This window comes from Sardina pilchardus, chromosome 24 (genome assembly GCF_963854185.1).
Source record: "Sardina pilchardus chromosome 24, fSarPil1.1, whole genome shotgun sequence".
Lineage (NCBI taxonomy): Eukaryota > Metazoa > Chordata > Actinopteri > Clupeiformes > Clupeidae > Sardina > Sardina pilchardus.
In genome coordinates this window covers 9398872-9418147 of record NC_085017.1, presented here as the reverse complement: position 1 = coordinate 9418147, position 19276 = coordinate 9398872, and the positions used below count along the sequence as shown (strand labels likewise).

General features: G+C 43.6%; 1 protein-coding gene across 1 annotated transcript in view; it reads right to left on the bottom strand.

Moving 5' to 3' along the window:
* Nucleotides 1-780: 780 nt before the first annotated feature.
* grin2da (glutamate receptor, ionotropic, N-methyl D-aspartate 2D, a) overlaps nt 781-19276 on the bottom strand; it is a 59784-nt gene continuing 41288 nt past the window's right edge. The window contains exons 11-13 of the mRNA XM_062530119.1: nt 7119-7306; nt 4360-4592; nt 781-3774 (exon numbers count right to left, since the gene is read on the bottom strand). Coding sequence (XP_062386103.1) covers nt 781-3774; nt 4360-4592; nt 7119-7306 — 3415 coding nt within the window. The remainder of the gene's footprint in view (nt 3775-4359; nt 4593-7118; nt 7307-19276) is intronic.

Below are 19276 nucleotides of genomic sequence, written 5' to 3'. Positions count from 1 at the left end.
AGCTCCACTCAAGTTTGGCACTCAACTTGAAAAAGCCAGTAAAAGATCAGTCACAGCTGATTTACCCTGTAAGAATACAAACACGGTGACACAGATGCGGAGGTGCCGGGTGGAGGGACGGGGGGGGGGGGACGGGGGGGTTAAGTGAGGAGGACACAGAGAAATGCTCTATAGAGAAGAAAAAAAAGAAAAGAAAAATAAACCAATAAACTGCTACTATTCTTGATGGTCCCTTCCCTAGAGATAGCAAAGAAATACACACAAGGAAATGTCAGAAATCACAGTTTGGAGGGGAGTAAGAGTAAAGACTTGGGCAAAAAGAAAGTAGGGCGAAGAGTTTGACGAAAGAGGCCATTAGCCTCTGACTTCTCTGTCAAGAGGTCCGCACAAATTCCTGAGCCCTCGACTCTTTAAGATAAATAACATTCATCAGGATTGATCAAACCCATTGCTTTAAATCCTGAGAGACCTGTAGCAGTGATCCCCATAGTGGGATCCAACACAAACACTGAGAAAGTTTGTCAGCGTAGCAGTAAGAGTTATCTTCTTTCTTTCTTTCCTTCTTTCTCTCCTTCTTTGTTTTTCTCTTTCCTTTTTTTCCCCAGCTCCAGGAACAGGAGAGGTGCCCCAACTTCCCTCTCGAGTCCCCCCCCCCCAAAAAAGACAGGGTCTACAAAGGAACCAAGAAGAGCACAGGTCGTTCCTTCATTGCAGCCCCGTGTTGTTGTTTCACAGTTTGCGGCGTCACGCGAGAATAAGTCCAGGTCCGCCGCTGTGCCCTCACACCTCGCTCTCCACGCTGGAGAAGTGAGCCGACCCGCGCCGGGAGCACAGGCTCTTGGTTTTCAGGGGGAGGTGCGGGGACTGGAACCGCTGCGGCGCCGACCGCAGTCTCTGGTACTGCAGTTTGGCGCTCGACGACGACATGGAGGAAGGTTGAGGCGCCCCGGGGGTCGAGGAGACCACCGACGGGGATGAGACGGACGAGGAGGACGTGGGCGGCGGGACGTGGATCGGGTGGGAGGACGAGGGCGGCGGAGGGAGCGCCGGGAGCGACGGGGGCATGAGGGGCGTGATCAGAGCCTGGGGAGGCGAGGGTTGCCGCGTGCGACTGTCCGACCTCTGCGGCCTCTGGACGCTGAGGTTCAACTGGCTCCCGCTTTTGGCTTGGCCCTGGGCCCGGTCGGGTTTGGACGCCTGGTGCTTGGGCCGGGTGCTGCTGCTGCTGCTCTGGCAGTGCGGGTGCAGGTCCTCCTGACTCCGAGAGGTCACCCTGCTCCACTTGGAGTGGGACTTCCCCTGATGGCGTGGGGAGTGGCAGCTGCAAGCGGTGTGGCCCCTGCTGTTGTCCTGGGACCTGTTCTTGCCTTTCTTTTCGCTCTTGACCGGTAGCTTGTCCACAGACCAGTATCTGCGTGGAGGCGGGGGAGTCAGTGGAGGCGGTGGCCACCGATTTGAGCTGCTTCCAATCCCCCAGCTGCTCTCTCCTGGCCCCCATCCCACAAAAGAGTCGTCTCGGCTGTTAATGCTGCCTCCTTTTTCGCGGGCAGGGTACGTGCCAAAAAACCAGCCTCCGCCACCGATGCCTCCAACAGCTCTTTCTTCGTGACCCTCCCAGTACCTCTCGAACTTCCCGAACTCTCCCGACGAGCCCTCATCGTCTGTGTATATCTCGATGGTCTTCTCTCGCTCCCGACTCCTCTCCGACTCCGACTCGATCCCCCTTCCTTCACGTCTCCGACTTCGATCCTCTCCTCTTACCCTCCCCCCTTCCACCTCAGATTCGTTGTCGTCCTCCTCCTCATCCGAATCCCACTCATGCAGTGATATGCCTTCCCTTGATCGTGCCCTGTTCCTGCCATTCCTACCCAGCAGGGGGCGACTTTCCCCTCCCCTCACTCTTCCCTCTCTCTCACTGGTGACAGATTTCCGCCGTTTGCAGGACAGAGGGAGAAGCGGTAAAAGCGAAGAAGAAGATGGCGCGTGCGTGGGGTTCCCGCTTCCCCAGAACTTGACCGCGGTTGTGGGTTTGCTGGCGGACGGGTATCGCTTGTCGTGGGTTCGCTGCCTGGAGTGATGAGATGGAGGACTCCTGTGCCTTTCCCTCCCTCTGGCATCCTCTCCGTCGTCTCCACGATCTTCCGCCCTGTCGCGTCTCGTGATCTCGTCTCTCGATATGTCCCAGTCGTAACTCCTGCTGGAGCTTTCGCTTTTCTTCCGGAAAGAGCTGCGCCTCAAGGCAGGGTAGGAGTAATCTTGAGACATCCTTTTTTCGTACTCTTCTTTCGATCGATCGATCATCAGCTCGGCCTGCTCGGGTCGCCTGTCCCTTTCTCGTCTCTTCTCCTCTTTCTTCCTCTTTTTCTTCGCCTTGCGCCTCTTACGCTCCCGCTCCCTTTCGCGCTCTTCTCTCTTCTTCTTCTTCCTGCCTTTCTTCCTTCTCTTCCTCTCGCGCTCCCTTTCTTTGTGGTGCCGCTTCTCCTCCCTGTCTTCTCCTCCTGCTCGTTCGGTTGTTCTTCTGCCCCTCTCCTTCTCTCCCCAAGACGCCCACCACTCCTGCAGTTGTGCCAGCTGGCTGCCGTTTCGGTCTCGGCCACTGTCCCGTGAATGCCGCGGCTTGCGGGGCGGCACAGGTGGAGGAGGGGGGCTGCAGGGAAGCGAGCGAGACGACATGCGAGAGCGACCCTTCCTTCGCCCCAGCAGCAGGCTGGACTCTTCGGTCAGCTCGTCAGTGTCGTATTCCTCAAAGATATCCCTCACCGTGCCACTTCTGTACCGAAAACTCTGTGACGACGTGTAGGACGAAGACGAGGAAGGGGAGTTGGATCGGGAGAGGGAATCGGATGAAGAGGAGGATGACGTGCTAGAAGAGGTGGAGGCGGATGTGGTGTAACATAACGAAGGAGACGGAGACGGAGGAGTCTGAGTGGGAGAGGAGAGTGGGACTGGCACCGGGAGCGGAATGGCAGGAGGACGACGACCTCTTCGTCCACCTCCTTCCCGCAATCCGTTCCGCCCTCCACCTCTCCTCCCTAAAGGCAGGATGTTCTCATAAAGAGGCCCTCCGGAGCCTTTCCTCTTGGAGAGGCTGCTTCTCCTCCATAACGAAGCTGGCCGAGTAGGCGAGCCATGCAAGGCCAGCTTAGGCGGTGGGACTTTGGGAGGTAGCCGTGGGTTTCCAGAAGATTTCGTTCCTCTCTGGGCGGTCTTCGGGGTCTGAGCTGTAGCCGTCTGCGGCTCCGCAGAAGCCCCTAAGCCCTCAGGATCAATGGGACCGTAATAGCGCTTATATTCATCCAGGCTTCTTTCGCCTCCTGCCCAGTGTGGCGCCATGCCTTGTGGGAACTGCGAAAGCTCCGTGATCCCACTGCTGACACCAATGGACTTCTCAGGGCCTACCTTGGGACGAGTCCAGCGGTCCACCACGGCCAGTCTGCGATCGTGGCGTGGGAGGAACGTTGAGCAAGGCATGGGCGCCCCCAAAATGGGACTGTTGGATGGTCCAAGAGCCATCCCAGAATGCACTGTGGCTGGAGGGGATCCAGGAAGCAGAGCATTGTACACAGGCTGCGGTTGTTGCTGTTGCTGCTGGTGATGTTTTTGCTGTTGCTGCTGTTGTGTGGCCATGGCCATGGACGTGTTGGCCACGCCTGTAGCGATCACATGGGGTGGAGGCGGAGGAGGTACTGTAGACACGTGGTGATACTGAGGAAGCGTGCAGGTGCCGGGTGCAGGTGCCGTCTCGTCCTCGAAATTACAGCAACTGTACATGCCCTGTGAAAAGAGAAGAGAGCATGGCTACAGCGGTTCAGCTTGTTTGACAAAACATAGAGAATAAAGGATGGGCTGAGTTGCGAATCACTCTTGACATAAAACTTTGATTTCTTAGCTCTGATGATGACAGCTTGTCTGTTGAAATACGTGGGGAATAAAACCCAAAAACACAGAATCTGACAGAATGTTATGACCTTCTCACACTTTTTTTCCCTTTATGATGACAGTTTAGAGAACCTTGGCAGATTGTCACCTTTCTTTTATCATTGCAGATTTGTAACAGATAATGTTATCGCATTGTATCTAAGCATTCAGATAGAAACAAGTAATTGTTCTGTCTTCGCGTTGTGCCACGCATGCTAAAAAAAATCACTCAAAATGGAATTCCAAGGTGTTTCTCTGACAGAAGAGCACAAAGCTTTAGATAGAAACAAGTAATTGTTCTGTCTTTGCATTGTGCCATGCATGCTTAATCAAAATGAAATTCCAATGTGTCTCTCTGACAGAAGCGCAAGAGAGGCTGTGAGCCCTTTTGATGAACTTGATAAGATCGTGAGATTTGTTTTCTTTGATGTTTTCACTCACCCTGCTAAAGGCTAGCAAGAAGTCCAGTCCGCCTTTGCGACCGAAGCAATGCCGTAGCTTCCAGTAGACGAGATGCTCCCAGGCGAACACCAGCAGGCTAAGGCCCATGGCCACTAAGAGCATGTAAAACACGCCCGCCATGTTGTCGATGTCCAGCTTGGAGCTCATGACCTCGATCTTGTCATTATGGCAGATCCCAGACAGCCACAGACGCTCAAGCATGTCAATCTCATCTGGACAGGCAAAGGGGCAGAGAAAGGAGAGATGAAACAGAGATGTGATGGCAAGGAAAAGGAGTTTTATTCGTTTGTCAGCAACAGAGAAAGAAAAGGGTTTCTAAGGGTGGGTGGTAGCCCAGACAGAGTAGCAAGGGTAAAGCCTATTACTCAGATTCTGAGTCGTGCCATGGAGAAGTAAAAAAAAAAGTGAAAAATACAGCTTGTTGGCCAAGCCTCAGCAGAAAATAAATAAATAAATAAATCCAAACACACAACAACAAAAAAAAAAATCGGCAAGACACAGCTATGGCGCAGGAGAAGAAAGAAAAAGGGGGTCTAGGGAGAGATAATCATAGCTTTGATGGAGGTCTGAAATGGCCTGTTCGGCCCGCTCTCTTGTGATAAGACGAGTCCCGAGTGGCTGTGAGATGAAAGGTAGCGCAGGACGATAGGCTCAGTGCACAACAATCACCATTATTGCATTCATCAACCAGAGAGAGGGAGAGAGAGAGGGAGGGTGAGACAACGAGAAGGAGAGAGAGACAAAAGTGGACAGAGAGAGAGAGAGAGGGGAGAGAGATAGAGGGAGGGAGGGAGAGACAACGAGAAGGAGAGAGAGACAAAAGTGGACAGAGAGAGAAGGGAGAGAGATAGAGAGAGCGGGGGAGAGAGAGAGAGAGCGAGAGAGAGAGGAGAGAGAAAGAGAGAGAGAGGAGAGAGAAAGAGAGAGAGAGGGTGGTCCTGGGAAGTGCTGTTTGAGGCATCACAAGGACACGCTTTCAGCTGGGGACACATTAAATGTATAAGAGTGGCGAAACACTGAAGACAACCCTCATGCATAAACAAATGGCCAAATAAACAATCTTTTTAAAAGCATTCACACATGATTCTGTAATGAGTTAGACCGAAATTAGACTGAGTTCACGTTGAGTCCAATGCAAAATTGAGGGCAATGAGAGGAATGGTGCAAATTTTTATTGCGCCATTATATGTGACTTGTATTGTACTGTCTGTGATAGATGGACAGGCAATGGAAACTAGGGGCTATAAAATGGAGGGCAATAAAATGCTAAAATATATTATATAATTTCATTACATTTATCAGGGCCTCTGAATGCAAATGGATTACAAATATATGCTGTCCAGTGTCCAGTCTTTCTATTGAATTTTAAATGGATTACAAATATATGCTGTCCAGTCTTTCTATTGAATTTTAACTACTTTTTTCTCTATCTCCAACCCTTCACTGTTAATTTGCATGTTCATTAATGGTGACACTCATAATTTTATGCAATGTGGTTCAACAAGGCTCATTTAATCCGATCCAGACATTACTCAGCAAATTCACAGCTCTCCTCTCCTCACACAGGCTTCTCACATAACACTGCATGCTAAAGACACGGAGAGAAGAGAAGAAATGGTGGAAGGCAAGTGAGAACCTGAGAGAAAGATGGAGAGAGAGAGAGAGAGAAAGAGAGAGAAAGAGAGAGAGATATGGAATGGCAGTGACGGGAGACAATAATCACAGAGCCTACTGTACCGTACGCCCTGCACTGTGCCACTGTGCATTAGACACAACACCTAGAGAAACGTGTTGCTGTCTCACAAAAGCGATGACGATAAGGGGAGGTGAGATGGCGGCGACGGTGCCAGAACACAAGGAGTTCATCGTCTGCGCCTTCATTTCACATCACTCGATACCGAGGCACTGTGCCACCCGGAGCAACGGCGTACATCAAACTCTGTCTCATCAGGACCACAAAATAAAGCCCCATTGCCTGCACTGTGAGTGCAGACTCCACTGCCTCAAAGCCAGCGTAATTGACTCGGAGTGTCATCACTCAGGATTTGATTAAGGTTGCTGGCTCAGGGATTAAGTTGTTATGAAACATTTAGCGGTGCACCTATTTTGCAAAACAAATCATGCCTCCCCAACACAGAGATCTTATTAGTGTATGGCAGGAGATATCTTCTCTTCTTATTATTTCATTTATCCACGCAGGATCCTTGCAGGCGGTAAATCGTAACACTTAAACCACGATCCGAAGGCAAAATTGATCCTTTTCCTCAAGTCCTGGTTTGCTATTAATCAACCATAGTTTTTTGGCTAATGTGATTATTTCTTTTATGTGATGTCCTAGTCGCACTGTACCTTTATTGAGCCTTTGTGACACCAAGGGGCGCATCATTGTTGTGATTAAACGTAAATGTATCTCTGTCATTTCTGAAGCAGGGCACGTGCAGGACCTCTTGGGCTCCGTTCTTATTTGTGTTCACTAAGCCCACTAAGTAAGTGCTGTTATATCTTTTTCTGTCCGTCCTGTCAACACAGCGCACATTTGCTAAATGGCTAAATGAAAATTGCTTTGGCCGGGCGGTGTCCTTCCTTGCCTCGCTGACTGATACCACATCAGCAGCTGCCAAGAAGGCACTATTTGAGGGATCGTTGTCCCTGACGTATTGGTATGACTAATGCTGTTGTCCCTCTTTTTGGAGCGCCACCCCCCCCCCCCTCGTCCCCAGGCCGAGTCCGAGTCGTACCGTCTCCCACGAGCTGCAGCAGCGCCAGGTCCAGGGGCCGTTTCCAGCGGGAGTTCTTGCTGAGGGCGAGGCCGTAGCCCGTCGTCGCAAACACCTTCCCCGAGCCGATGGTCATCACCTTGCAGCCGTCGTCCCTCCTCGCCATGTAGTTCAGCACGGCGGCGTCGTAGATAAAGGCGTCCAGCTTCCTGCGGGAGGCAAAAAGAAGAAGAAAGGGGTGGGGAGGGGAAGGGGGGGGGGAGGTTAGGAACACCAAGGCCCAGAGGGGAGAATGAATGAAGAAAAGAGAGGAAGTTATAGATCGAGAAGGTGAAAAGGAAGCGAGGAGTTAGAGTGGGCGAGGGAGGACAAATATTTGATGATTAGGGAAAGGGTGTCTCGTGGCTTCAGATAAAACTGACATGCATCAATTATGGATGAAAGCTCTGCAGGACAGCATGCAGAGCGAGAGCAGAAGCAGTTCAGTCGCCACTGGCTGCATATCTGAATCTCGTCCAGGTGCCATATGCATTATGTAGGAGGGCCTGGACAACCTTTCCATCCCACCCATCGCTATGCAGAGAGACGGCCAGCCGTCCTCCTATCAGAAGCACACGCACACACACACACACACACACACACACACACACACACACACAGACACACACACACACACACACACACACACACACACACTCTCACACACACACACACACACACACACACACACACAATACTTGAATGCACCTTCTCTCTCTGTCTGTCTGTCTGTCTGTCTCTCTCTCGCACGCACACACGCACACACGCATCCACCCACACACACACACACACACACGCACACACAAGGTCAGTACAGAGAGAGGCCGCCCAGCTGCTAAAACAGCACCTGTGGGAGTGCTGCCAGGACGGAATATTTCCAGCCAGCTGGATAGTAAGGATGCAATTTATAGCAGGTTAACTGTTTAACTTGGACACCAAAATCCTCTAATGGCAAGGGCGATAATGTATCAAGAGCGCTGCAACAACACTGCAGCGTTGCCTGCAACCAGTGCCAAGTGGGGAGATGTCTACAAACTCTCCAATATATCATCCGCATTCAACTATTTGCATTCAATTACAGCAGGAGCGGTGTGCTTGCATCCAAAACGAACACCGGAGTGGTGGCGGACCTGTTAACACACACACACGCACACACACACACACACACACGCAGGTGCACAATTGATGAGCTGGTTCCTCTTGTAGACTAAGACAGCCCACAGTGCAGAAATCCATCAGTTCCAGTCTAAGTGGGTTTTTTACAGTGTCTGACACAAGGGGGAGCAGACACTGTCAAACAGGAGTACACTGGTATCTGTTTGTTTGCGACAACAATGAGCATTCAGGACTCAGCCATAATTGCTGGACTGGAGAGCTTGTGAAGTTAATGGCACCTCATCCTTGAAAGGTATTCGAGATTTCTGTTTGAGGTTGGACAACTACCACCGAGAAAAGCAATTTATTTCACCGGTGACTGAACCTTTGCATACGCCCTAGAAAACAAAATCTCAACATTTTTCAGTTTGTCAGCACTAGAGTACACTTAAAAAAAAATACGATTGTAATTATGTTTATGGGTTTTTGCGACAGACACAACATGAGTTTTGCTTTGCTTTCAAAACGACTTTAAAAAATAAAGCCCTAAAACAATTTGGGCTCTGGGAAGGTGGTCTGTTTTCCCCCAATGGTGAGATAGGTATTTGCATTAGTCTCCCTGTCACTTCCTCCTCCGAATGGAGACAAGTCCATTTTTACATCTCATTGTTCCAGCAGGCAAAGTGGAGTGTGTGGACATATTTTCATTTTCAGCGCTGATGAAAAAATAGCATAAAAGAGGGGCTATTTCTTTCTATCTTTAGAGATCGTACACACTGTGCACAGTGGTAATAGGGTTTCTATTTTAATGGCTGCACTATCTGCTTCAATCTGCAGTTGAGATCCTCCCCCCTCTTGGCCAGGCTCTCCTTTAAAACTCTCTTCTGATGCTTGAGAGTTTATCTCTTATATGCTGCTGCTATGGCTGGTCATTTGGGACAGTAGATATATACAGTATATACAGTATATATAAACTAGAAATGCAATTCCAAGGAATTACCAGTGCATGAAAATGCAAAAATAGATAGATAATGTAGATATGGTTACTGAGGTGTAGCTAGGGTAAACATGGTGGTTGCATAGTTTACAGAGAGTTGATAGTGTGAAGGTAGACAGTTTAAAGATGAAACATTCCAGTTCTAACTTAACTAATGATTTCTATTCATGTTAAAATGTTGATTAGCTAACTTAGCTAATGATTTCTAGCAGTTAAGCTAAAAATGCTAATTATGCTAGCAATGCTAACTTTACTAACAATGCTAACCAGGTTGATTAGCTAACTTAACCGATGATTTCTAGCAGTAATGTTAAAAATGCTAACTATGCTAACAATACTAAATTTGCTGACAATGCTAACCAGGTTGATTAGCTAACTTAGTTGATGATTTTTTGCAGTTATGCTAAAAATGCTAACTATGTTAACAATGTTAACTATGCTAACTGTATGCTGACAGTTGGAATGGTTGAACAGTTCAATAGTTGAGTAGTTTCAATGGTTAAATGATTTAATAGTGTATTATTGCAGTGAGGACCTTTATTTTGAAACAGTTGTAGACAGAGGAAGTAGTGAAACAGGATCTGTAGTCTTAATGAGATTGTATGCTTAAAGCCTGAGACATAAGGTGCCTCTCATAGCGTTTACGCGTCCTCTCGCTCCTCACTGATCTACATAAAGAATGATGGAGCGGCAACAATGGGATAGTCTAGCCCTTCTTCTATCTTTCTTTATGTAGATCATTGAGGATCGAGGAGCGAGGGAGGACATAAACGCTGCTTGAGAGGGACCCACAGTAAATACTTTAAAAGTTGTATGTAGATAGTCTAATTAATGTTGATAGACAGAATGTTTAATGGATGTTGATAGGCAGATTGTTTAATAGATATTGATTGACAGTTTAATGGGTGGATGAGTGAATGGTCTGAAGAAGATGAGTGGATAGAAGGTTGGATGGAATGTGCCTTATATTCTTGTTAAGAGAGACACTGATACAGCTCTCTGAGAGTAGTTGACACAGGTGTAATCAATTTAACTGGCTAGTCCTAAGATAGCCAGAGTACTCTTAAAGCCTGAGACAGAGTAAATAATTTAAAAGTTGAATGTAGATAGTCTAATTAATGTTGATAGACAGAGAGTTTAATGGATGTTGATAGACAGATTGTTTAATAGATGTTGATAGACAGTTTAATGGGTGGATGAGTGAATGGTCTGAAGAAGATGAATGGATAGAATGTTGGATGGAATGTGCCTTATATTCTTGTAGAATGGAGAGACACAGCTCTCTACTGAGAGTAGTGGATACAGATACAGGTGTAATCAATTTAACTGGCTAGTCTTAAGAGAGCCAGCCTGAGACAGAGTAGATTGTTTAAAAGTTCAATGTAGAGCGTCTAATTGATGTTGTTGATAGGCAGACTGTTTAGAATGGGTGGATGAGTGAATGGTTTGAAGAAGATGAATGGATATAAAGTTGGATGGAATTAGGAGGACTTATTTTGATACTGTTGTGCGCAGAGGATACAGGGGAACAGAATATGTAGTCTTCAGAGAGGAGCCTGAGAGAAACTGACAGTTGGTGCCCAGGTGGCTGACCAGCTGGGGTAACATTCTAATTGCTGCCGTGATGTCATAATGAGCAATGTTAAGTCTATGGGGAAATGTTTAATAGTTTTTAATTTACAGTTTAAAAAGTATAAAAGTTACAAAGTTGAAAAATATATTGCACAGGTCTCCTTAGTAAGACCTACGTAGCAAAGTTTGAATCAAGTTTCTACGTTAAACGGTTCAAGCTGAATTGCGAGCGTTAGAAGAAGAAGTGGAATAATAACTAGAAATGCAATTCCAAGGAATTACCAGTGCATGAAAATGCAAAAATAGATAGATAATGTAATTTAGATATGGTTACTAAGGTGTAGCTAGGGTAAACATGGTGGTTGCATAGTTTACAGAGAGTTGATAGTGTGAAGGTAGACAGTTTAAAGATGAAACATTCCAGTTCTAACTTAACTAATGATTTCTATTCATGTTAAAATGTTGATTAGCTAACTTAGCTAATGATTTCTAGCAGTTATGCTAAAAATGCTAATTATGCTAATAATGCTAACTTTACTAACAATGCTAACCAGGTTGATTAGCTAACTTAACCGATGATTTCTAACAGTAATGCTAAACATGCTAACTATGCTAACAATATTAAATTTTCTAACAATGCTAACCAGGTTGAATAGCTAACTTAGTTGATGATTTTTTGCAGCTATTGTAAGGATCTAAATTCACAGGCTGATGACATTCCTTTCAATCATATATGGACTCTTGATTAGCTACTAAGTGTGGGCCTATTGTGGACCTCCTGCCACATGTTTGTCCAAAGTCCTCAGAAGTCAACTTGGACCAGGAAATGTAACCAAATGTATTGTCATGTCTTGATTGATTTACTCAAGTGGTTTCACTACAACAATGGTCTCAGTTTCACCTACAGTACTCATCATGTGATCTCCATTCACGTAACCCCTGTCACTGTGTGAACCAATCACAAACTTTGTAGCCTATAAAAGGGTAGACAAAACATTATTCATGGAGTCTCTATTAGCTATGAACTCCCACACTTCGGTGTGTAGTCATCTTCCTCTGAGCTGGTAAAGTATGTTTCATTCTCTGTCTGTTTTCTGTATGATAGCCTAAGCATTTCTTAACCTGTTTTTCATAACTTTCATATTATCCATTTAGATGCTTGCTTCTTATTGTATTAAATTCTTAACTTGTACCTGACAAATAAATTGTTGTGCTAATCCGCATAGCCTTCCTTGTACTTAGAGACCAGAGTGGTAGTGATAGGTAACGGTGTTTGGCACGGCGAAAGGCTGGGACTTAGCTTTGCCGCCGTAGAAGTTAAGTCAGCTGAAATAGTAAGCTGCAGAAGAACTGGCTATTGCACCGGAGTTAGCGATGAGCAGTTCCCCAGTGGGTGGTCCGTGCGAGACGGCCTCACCTTAGTTCAGCCTGAGCCCTCTAGCATAAGGTGTTGGTAGACCAGGCGTGTCACACATTGGGTTTCAGAGTATTGCAGCTCAAAGCGGCCCGAGTCAGCACTGCAGTCTCTGCTTATTTCAGCAACCGGGACGAGTAGTGTGTAAGAGGAACTGCCCGATTAAATCGGCCGAGGAAGATACCCACAAACATTATTCCTAGGGACTAAACGCGTGTCATGAGAACAGTTAGGCATTCTCCTTAACAGCTAATATTGTGGGTTTATCAACCCACTACGGTTATTGACTTTACTTTGAACTGAAACTTTCCATATTCAGCGGAGATAGCTTTATTAGGTTTAGCAGGGGCTTGAATTAATTGATGTTTTCAACAGTGCGCGGCTGCTTCACGATTTTTCCTTCGACCACTCTCTGTTCCCTCATTGGTCCAGAAAAGTGACGTCTTTACACTATGTTAAAAATGCTAACTATGCTAACCATGCTAACTAGCTAACTTGCTAGTGAGGACTTTTAGTTTGAAACATTTGTTGCTAGGGTATCCATGGTGGCCACTATCAGGAATAAAGAAGTTACTGTAGTATAATCATGTTGGTTGCTATGGAAACGGTCATAAACACTTAATTTTAATGGTTGCTATGTTGGTTGCTAGGTACATGGAGGTTTCATGTAGTTGACTGGAGGCATAGTGGATGATAACTGACAGTTGGAATGGTTGAACAGTTCAATAGTTGAGTAGTTTCAATGGTTAAATGATTTAATAGTGTATTATTGCAGTGAGGACTTTTATTTTGAAACAGTTGTGGACAGAGGAAACAGTTTAACAGGATATGTGTAGTCTTCAGAGAGATTGTATGCTTAAAGCCTGAGAGAAACTGACAGTTGGTGCCCAGGTGGCCGGCCACCTGGCATAAGATTCTAATTGCTGCCGTGATGTCATAATGAGCAATGTTAAGTCTATGGGGGAAATTGTAATAGTTTTTAACTAATAGTTTAAAAAGTATAAAAGTTACAAAGTTGAAAAATACAAAGCCCACATCGCGTAAGTAAGACCTACGCGACATAGTTTGAATGGAGTTTCTACGTTAAGCGGTTGAAGCTGAATTGCGTGCGTTAGAAGAAGAACTAGAAATGCAATTCCAAGGAATTACCAGTGCATGAAAATGCAAAAATAGATAGATAATGTAGATATGGTTACTAAGGTGTAGCTAGGGTAGACATGGTGGTTGCATAGTTTACAGAGAGTTGATAGTGTGAAGGTAGACAGTTTAAAGATGAAACGTTCCAGTTCTAACTTAACTAATGATTTCTATTCATGTTAAAATGTTGATTAGCTAACTTAGCTAATGATTTCTAGCAGTTACGCTAAAAATGCTTATTATGCTAGCAATGCTAACTTTACTAAAAATGCTAACCAGGTTGATTAGCTAACTTAACCGATGATTCCTAGCAGTAATGTTAAAAATGCTAACTATGCTAACAATGCTAAATTTGCTAACAATGCTAACCAGGTTGATTAGCTTACTTAGTTTATGATTTTTTGCAGTTATGCTAAAAATGCTAACAATGCTAACCATGCTAACTAGCTAACTTGCTAGTGAGGACTTTTATTTTGAAACATTTGTTGCTAGGGTATCCATGGTGGCCACTATCAGGAAACAAGAAGTTACTGCAGTATAATCATGTTGGTTGCTATGGAAACGGTCATAAACACTTAATTTTAATGGTTGCTATGTTGGTTGCTAGGTACATGGAGGTTTCATGTAGTTGACTGGAGGCATAGTGGATGATAACTGACAGTTGGAATGGTTGAACAGTTCAATAGTTGAGTAGTTTCAGTGGTTAAATGATTTAATAGTGTATTATTGCAGTGAGGACCTTTATTTTGAAACAGTTGTGGACAGAGGAAGTAGTGAAACAGGATCTGTAGTCTTAATGAGATTGTATGCTTAAAGCCTGAGACAGAAGGTGCCTCTCATATATAGCGTTTACGCGTCCTCTCTCGCTCCTCACTGATCTACATAAAGAATGATGGAGCGGCAACAATGGGATAGTCTAGCCCTTCTTCTATCTTTCTTTATGTAGATCATTGAGGATCGAGGAGCGAGGGAGGACATATAAACACTGCTTGAGAGGGACCCACAGTAAATACTTTAAAAGTTGTATATAGTCTAATTAATGTTGATAGACAGAATGTTTAATGGATGTTGATAGGCAGATTGTTTAATAGATATTGATTGACAGTTTAATGGGTGGATGAGTGAATGGTCTGAAGAAGATGAATGGATAGAAGGTTGGATGGAATGTGCCTTATATTCTTGTTAAGAGAGACACTGATACAGCTCTCTGAGAGTAGTTGACACAGGTGTAATCAATTTAACTGGCTAGTCTTAAGAGAGCCAGCGTGTACTCTTAAAGCCTGAGACAGTAAATAATTTAAAAGTTGAATGTAGATAGTCTAATTAATGTTGATAGACAGAGAGTTTAATGGATGTTGATAGACAGATTGTTTAATAGATGTTGATAGACAGTTTAATGGGTGGATGAGTGAATGGTCTGAAGAAGATGAATGGATAGAATGTTGGATGGAATGTGCCTTATATTCTTGTAGAATGGAGAGACACAGCTCTCTACTGAGAGTAGTGGATACAGATACAGGTGTAATCAATTTAACTGGCTAGTCTTAAGAGAGCCAGCCTGAGACAGAGTAGATTGTTTAAAAGTTCAATGTAGAGCGTCTAATTGATGTTGTTGATAGGCAGACTGTTTAGAATGGGTGGATGAGTGAATGGTTTGAAGAAGATGAATGGATATAAAGTTGGATGGAATTAGGAGGACTTATTTTGATACTGTTGTGCGCAGAGGATACAGGGGAACAGAATATGTAGTCTTCAGAGAGGAGCCTGAGAGAAACTGACAGTTGGTGCCCAGGTGGCTGACCAGCTGGGGTAACATTCTAATTGCTGCCGTGATGTCATAATGAGCAATGTTAAGTCTATGGGGGAAATGGTGATAGTTTTTAACTAATAGTTTAAAAAGTATAAAAGTTACAAAGTTGAAAAATACAAAGCACATATGGCATAAGCAAGACCTACGCAACAAAGTTTGAATGAAGTTTCTACGTTAAACGGTTGAAGCTGAATTGCGAGCGTTAGAAGAAGAAGTTTAACTAGAAATGCAATTCCAAGGAATTACCAGTGCATGAAAAGGCAAAAATAGATAGATAATGTAGATATGGTTACTAAGGTGTAGCTAGGGTAAAAATGGTGGTTGCATAGTTTACAGAGAGTTGATAGTGTGAAGGTAGACAGTTTAAAGATGAAACGTTCCAGTTCTAACTTAACTAATGATTTCTATTCATGTTAAAATGTTGATTAGCTAACTTAGCTAATGATTTCTAGCAGTTACGCTAAAAATGCTTATTATGCTAGCAATGCTAACTTTACTAACAATGCTAACAAGGTTGATTAGCTAACTTAACCGATGATTTCTAGCAGTAATGCTAAAAATGCTAACTATGCTAACAATGCTAAATTTGCTAACAATGCTAACCAGGTTGATTAGCTAACTTAGTTGATGATTTTTTGCAGTTATGCTAAAAATGCTAACTATGCTAACAATGCTAACTATGCTAACCATGCTAACTAGTTAACTTGCTAGTGAGGACTTTTATTTTGAAACATTTGTTGCTAGGGTATCCATGGTGGCCACTATCAGGAAACAAGAAGTTACTGCAGTATAATCATGTTGGTTGCTATGGAAACGGTCATAAACACTTAATTTTAATAGTTGCTATGTTGGTTGCTAGGTACATGGAGGTTTCATGTAGTTGACTGGAGGCATAGTGGATGATAACTGACAGTTAGAATGGTTGAATAGTTCAATAGTTGAGTAGTTTCAGTGGTTAAATGATTTAATAGTGTATTATTGCAGTGAGGACCTTTATTTTGAAACAGTTGTGGACAGAGGAAGTAGTGAAACAGGATCTGTAGTCTTAATGAGATTGTATGCTTAAAGCCTGAGACAGAAGGTGCCTCTCATATATAGCGTTTACGCGTCCTCTCTCGCTCCTCACTGATCTACATAAAGAATGATGGAGTGGCAACAATGGGATAGTCTAGCCCTTCTTCTATCTTTCTTTATGTAGATCATTGAGGATCGAGGAGCGAGGGAGGACATATAAACGCTGCTTGAGAGGGACCCACAGTAAATACTTTAAAAGTTGTATATAGTCTAATTAATGTTGATAGACAGAATGTTTAATGGATGTTGATAGGCAGATTGTATAATAGATATTGATTGACAGTTTAATGGGTGGATGAGTGAATGGTCTGAAGAAGATGAATGGATAGAAGGTTGGATGGAATGTGCCTTATATTCTTGTTAAGAGAGACACTGATACAGCTCTCTGAGAGTAGTTGACACAGGTGTAATCAATTTAACTGGCTAGTCTTAAGAGAGCCAGTGTACTCTTAAAGCCTGAGACAGAGTAAATAATTTAAAAGTTGAATGTAGATAGTCTAATTAATGTTGATAGACAGAGAGTTTAATGGATGTTGATAGGCAGATTGTTTAATGGATGTTGATAGACAGTTTAATGGGTGGATGAGTGAATGGTCTGAAGAAGATGAATGGATAGAATGTTGGATGGAATGTGCCTTATATTCTTGTAGAATGGAGAGACACAGCTCTCTACTGAGAGTAGTGGATACAGATACAGGTGTAATCAATTTAACTGGCTTTAAGAGAGCCAGCCTGAGACAGAGTAGATTGTTTAAAAGTTGAATGTAGAGCGTCTAATTGATGTTGACAGGCAGACTGTTTAGAATGGGTGGATGAGTGAATGGTTTGAAGAAGATGAATGGATATAAAGTTGGATGGAATTAGGAGGACTTATTTTGATACTGTTGTGCGCAGAGGATACAGGGGAACAGAATATGTAGTCTTCAGAGAGATTGTATGCACTTGTATGAGATTGTATGCTCTAGCCTGAGAGAAACTGACAGTTGGTGCCCAGGTGGCCGGCCACCTGGCGTAAGATTCTAATTGCTGCCGTGATGTCATAATGAGCAATGTTAAGTCTATGGGGGAAATTGTAATAGTTTTTAACTAATAGTTTAAAAAGTATAAAAGTTACAAAGTTGAAAAATACAAAGCCCACATCGCGTAATTAAGACCTACGCGACAAAATTTGAATGGAGTTTCTACGTTAAGCGGTTGAAGCTGAATTGCGTGCGTTAGAAGAAGAACTAGAAATGCAATTCCAAGGAATTACCAGTGCATGAAAATGCTAAAAAAGATAGATAATGTAGATATGGTTACTAAGGTGTAGCTAGGGTAAACATGGTGGTTGCATAGTTTACAGAGAGTTGATAGTGTGAAGGTAGACAGTTTAAAGATGAAACATTCCAGTTCTAACTTAACTAATGATTTCTATTCATGTTAAAATGTTGATTAGCTAACTTAGCTAATGATTTCTAGCAGTTAAGCTAAAAATGCTAATTATGCTAGCAATGCTAACTTTACTAACAATGCTAACCAGGTTGATTAGCTAACTTATCGATGATTTCTAGCAGTAATGTTAAAAATGCTAACTATGCTAACAATGCTAAATTTGCTGACAATGCTAACCAGGTTGATTAGCTAACTTAGTTGATGATTTTTTGCAGTTATGCTAAAAATGCTAACTATGTTAACAATGTTAACTATGCTAACTAGCTAACTAGCTAACTTGCTAGTGAGGACTTTTATTTTGAAACATTTGTTGCTAGGGTATCCATGGTGGCCACTATCAGGAAACAAGAAGTTACTGCAGTATAATCATGTTGGTTGCTATGGAAACGGTTATAAACACTTAATTTTAATGGTTGCTATGTTGGTTGCTAGGTACATGGAGGTTTCATGTAGTTGACTGGAGGCATAGTTGATGATAACTGACAGTTGGAATGGTTGAACATTTCAATAGTTGAGTAGTTTCAATGGTTAAATGATTTAATAGTGTATAATTGCAGTGAGGACCTTTATTTTGAAACAGTTGTAGACAGAGGAAGTAGTGAAACAGGATCTGTAGTCTTAATGAGATTGTATGCTTAAAGCCTGAGACAGAAGGTGCCTCTCATAGCGTTTACGCGTCCTCTCTCGCTCCTCACTGATCTACATAAAGAATGATGGAGCGGCAACAATGGGATAGTCTAGCCCTTCTTCTATCTTTCTTTATGTAGATCATTGAGGATCGAGGAGCGAGGGAGGACATATAAACGCTGCTTGAGAGGGACCCACAGTAAATACTTTAAAAGTTGTATGTAGATAGTCTAATTAATGTTGATAGACAGAATGTTTAATGGATGTTGATAGGCAGATTGTTTAATAGATATTGATTGACAGTTTAATGGGTGGATGAGTGAATGGTCTGAAGAAGATGAGTGGATAGAAGGTTGGATGGAATGTGCCTTATATTCTTGTTAAGAGAGACACTGATACAGCTCTCTGAGAGTAGTTGACACAGGTGTAATCAATTTAACTGGCTAGTCTTAAGAGTGCCAGAGTACTCTTAAAGCCTGAGACAGAGTAAATAATTTAAAAGTTGAATGTAGATAGTCTAATTAATGTTTAATTTAAAGTTTAATGGATGTTGATAGACAGATTGTTTAATAGATGTTGATAGACAGTTTAATGGGTGGATGAGTGAATGGTCTGAAGAAGATGAATGGATAGAATGTTGGATGGAATGTGCCTTATATTCTTGTAGAATGGAGAGACACAGCTCTCTACTGAGAGTAGTGGATACAGATACAGGTGTAATCAATTTAACTGGCTAGTCTTAAGAGAGCCAGCCTGAGACAGAGTAGATTGTTTAAAAGTTCAATGTAGAGCGTCTAATTGATGTTGTTGATAGGCAGACTGTTTAGAATGGGTGGATGAGTGAATGGTTTGAAGAAGATGAATGGATATAAAGTTGGATGGAATTAGGAGGACTTATTTTGATACTGTTGTGCGCAGAGGATACAGGGGAACAGAATATGTAGTCTTCAGAGAGGAGCCTGAGAGAAACTGACAGTTGGTGC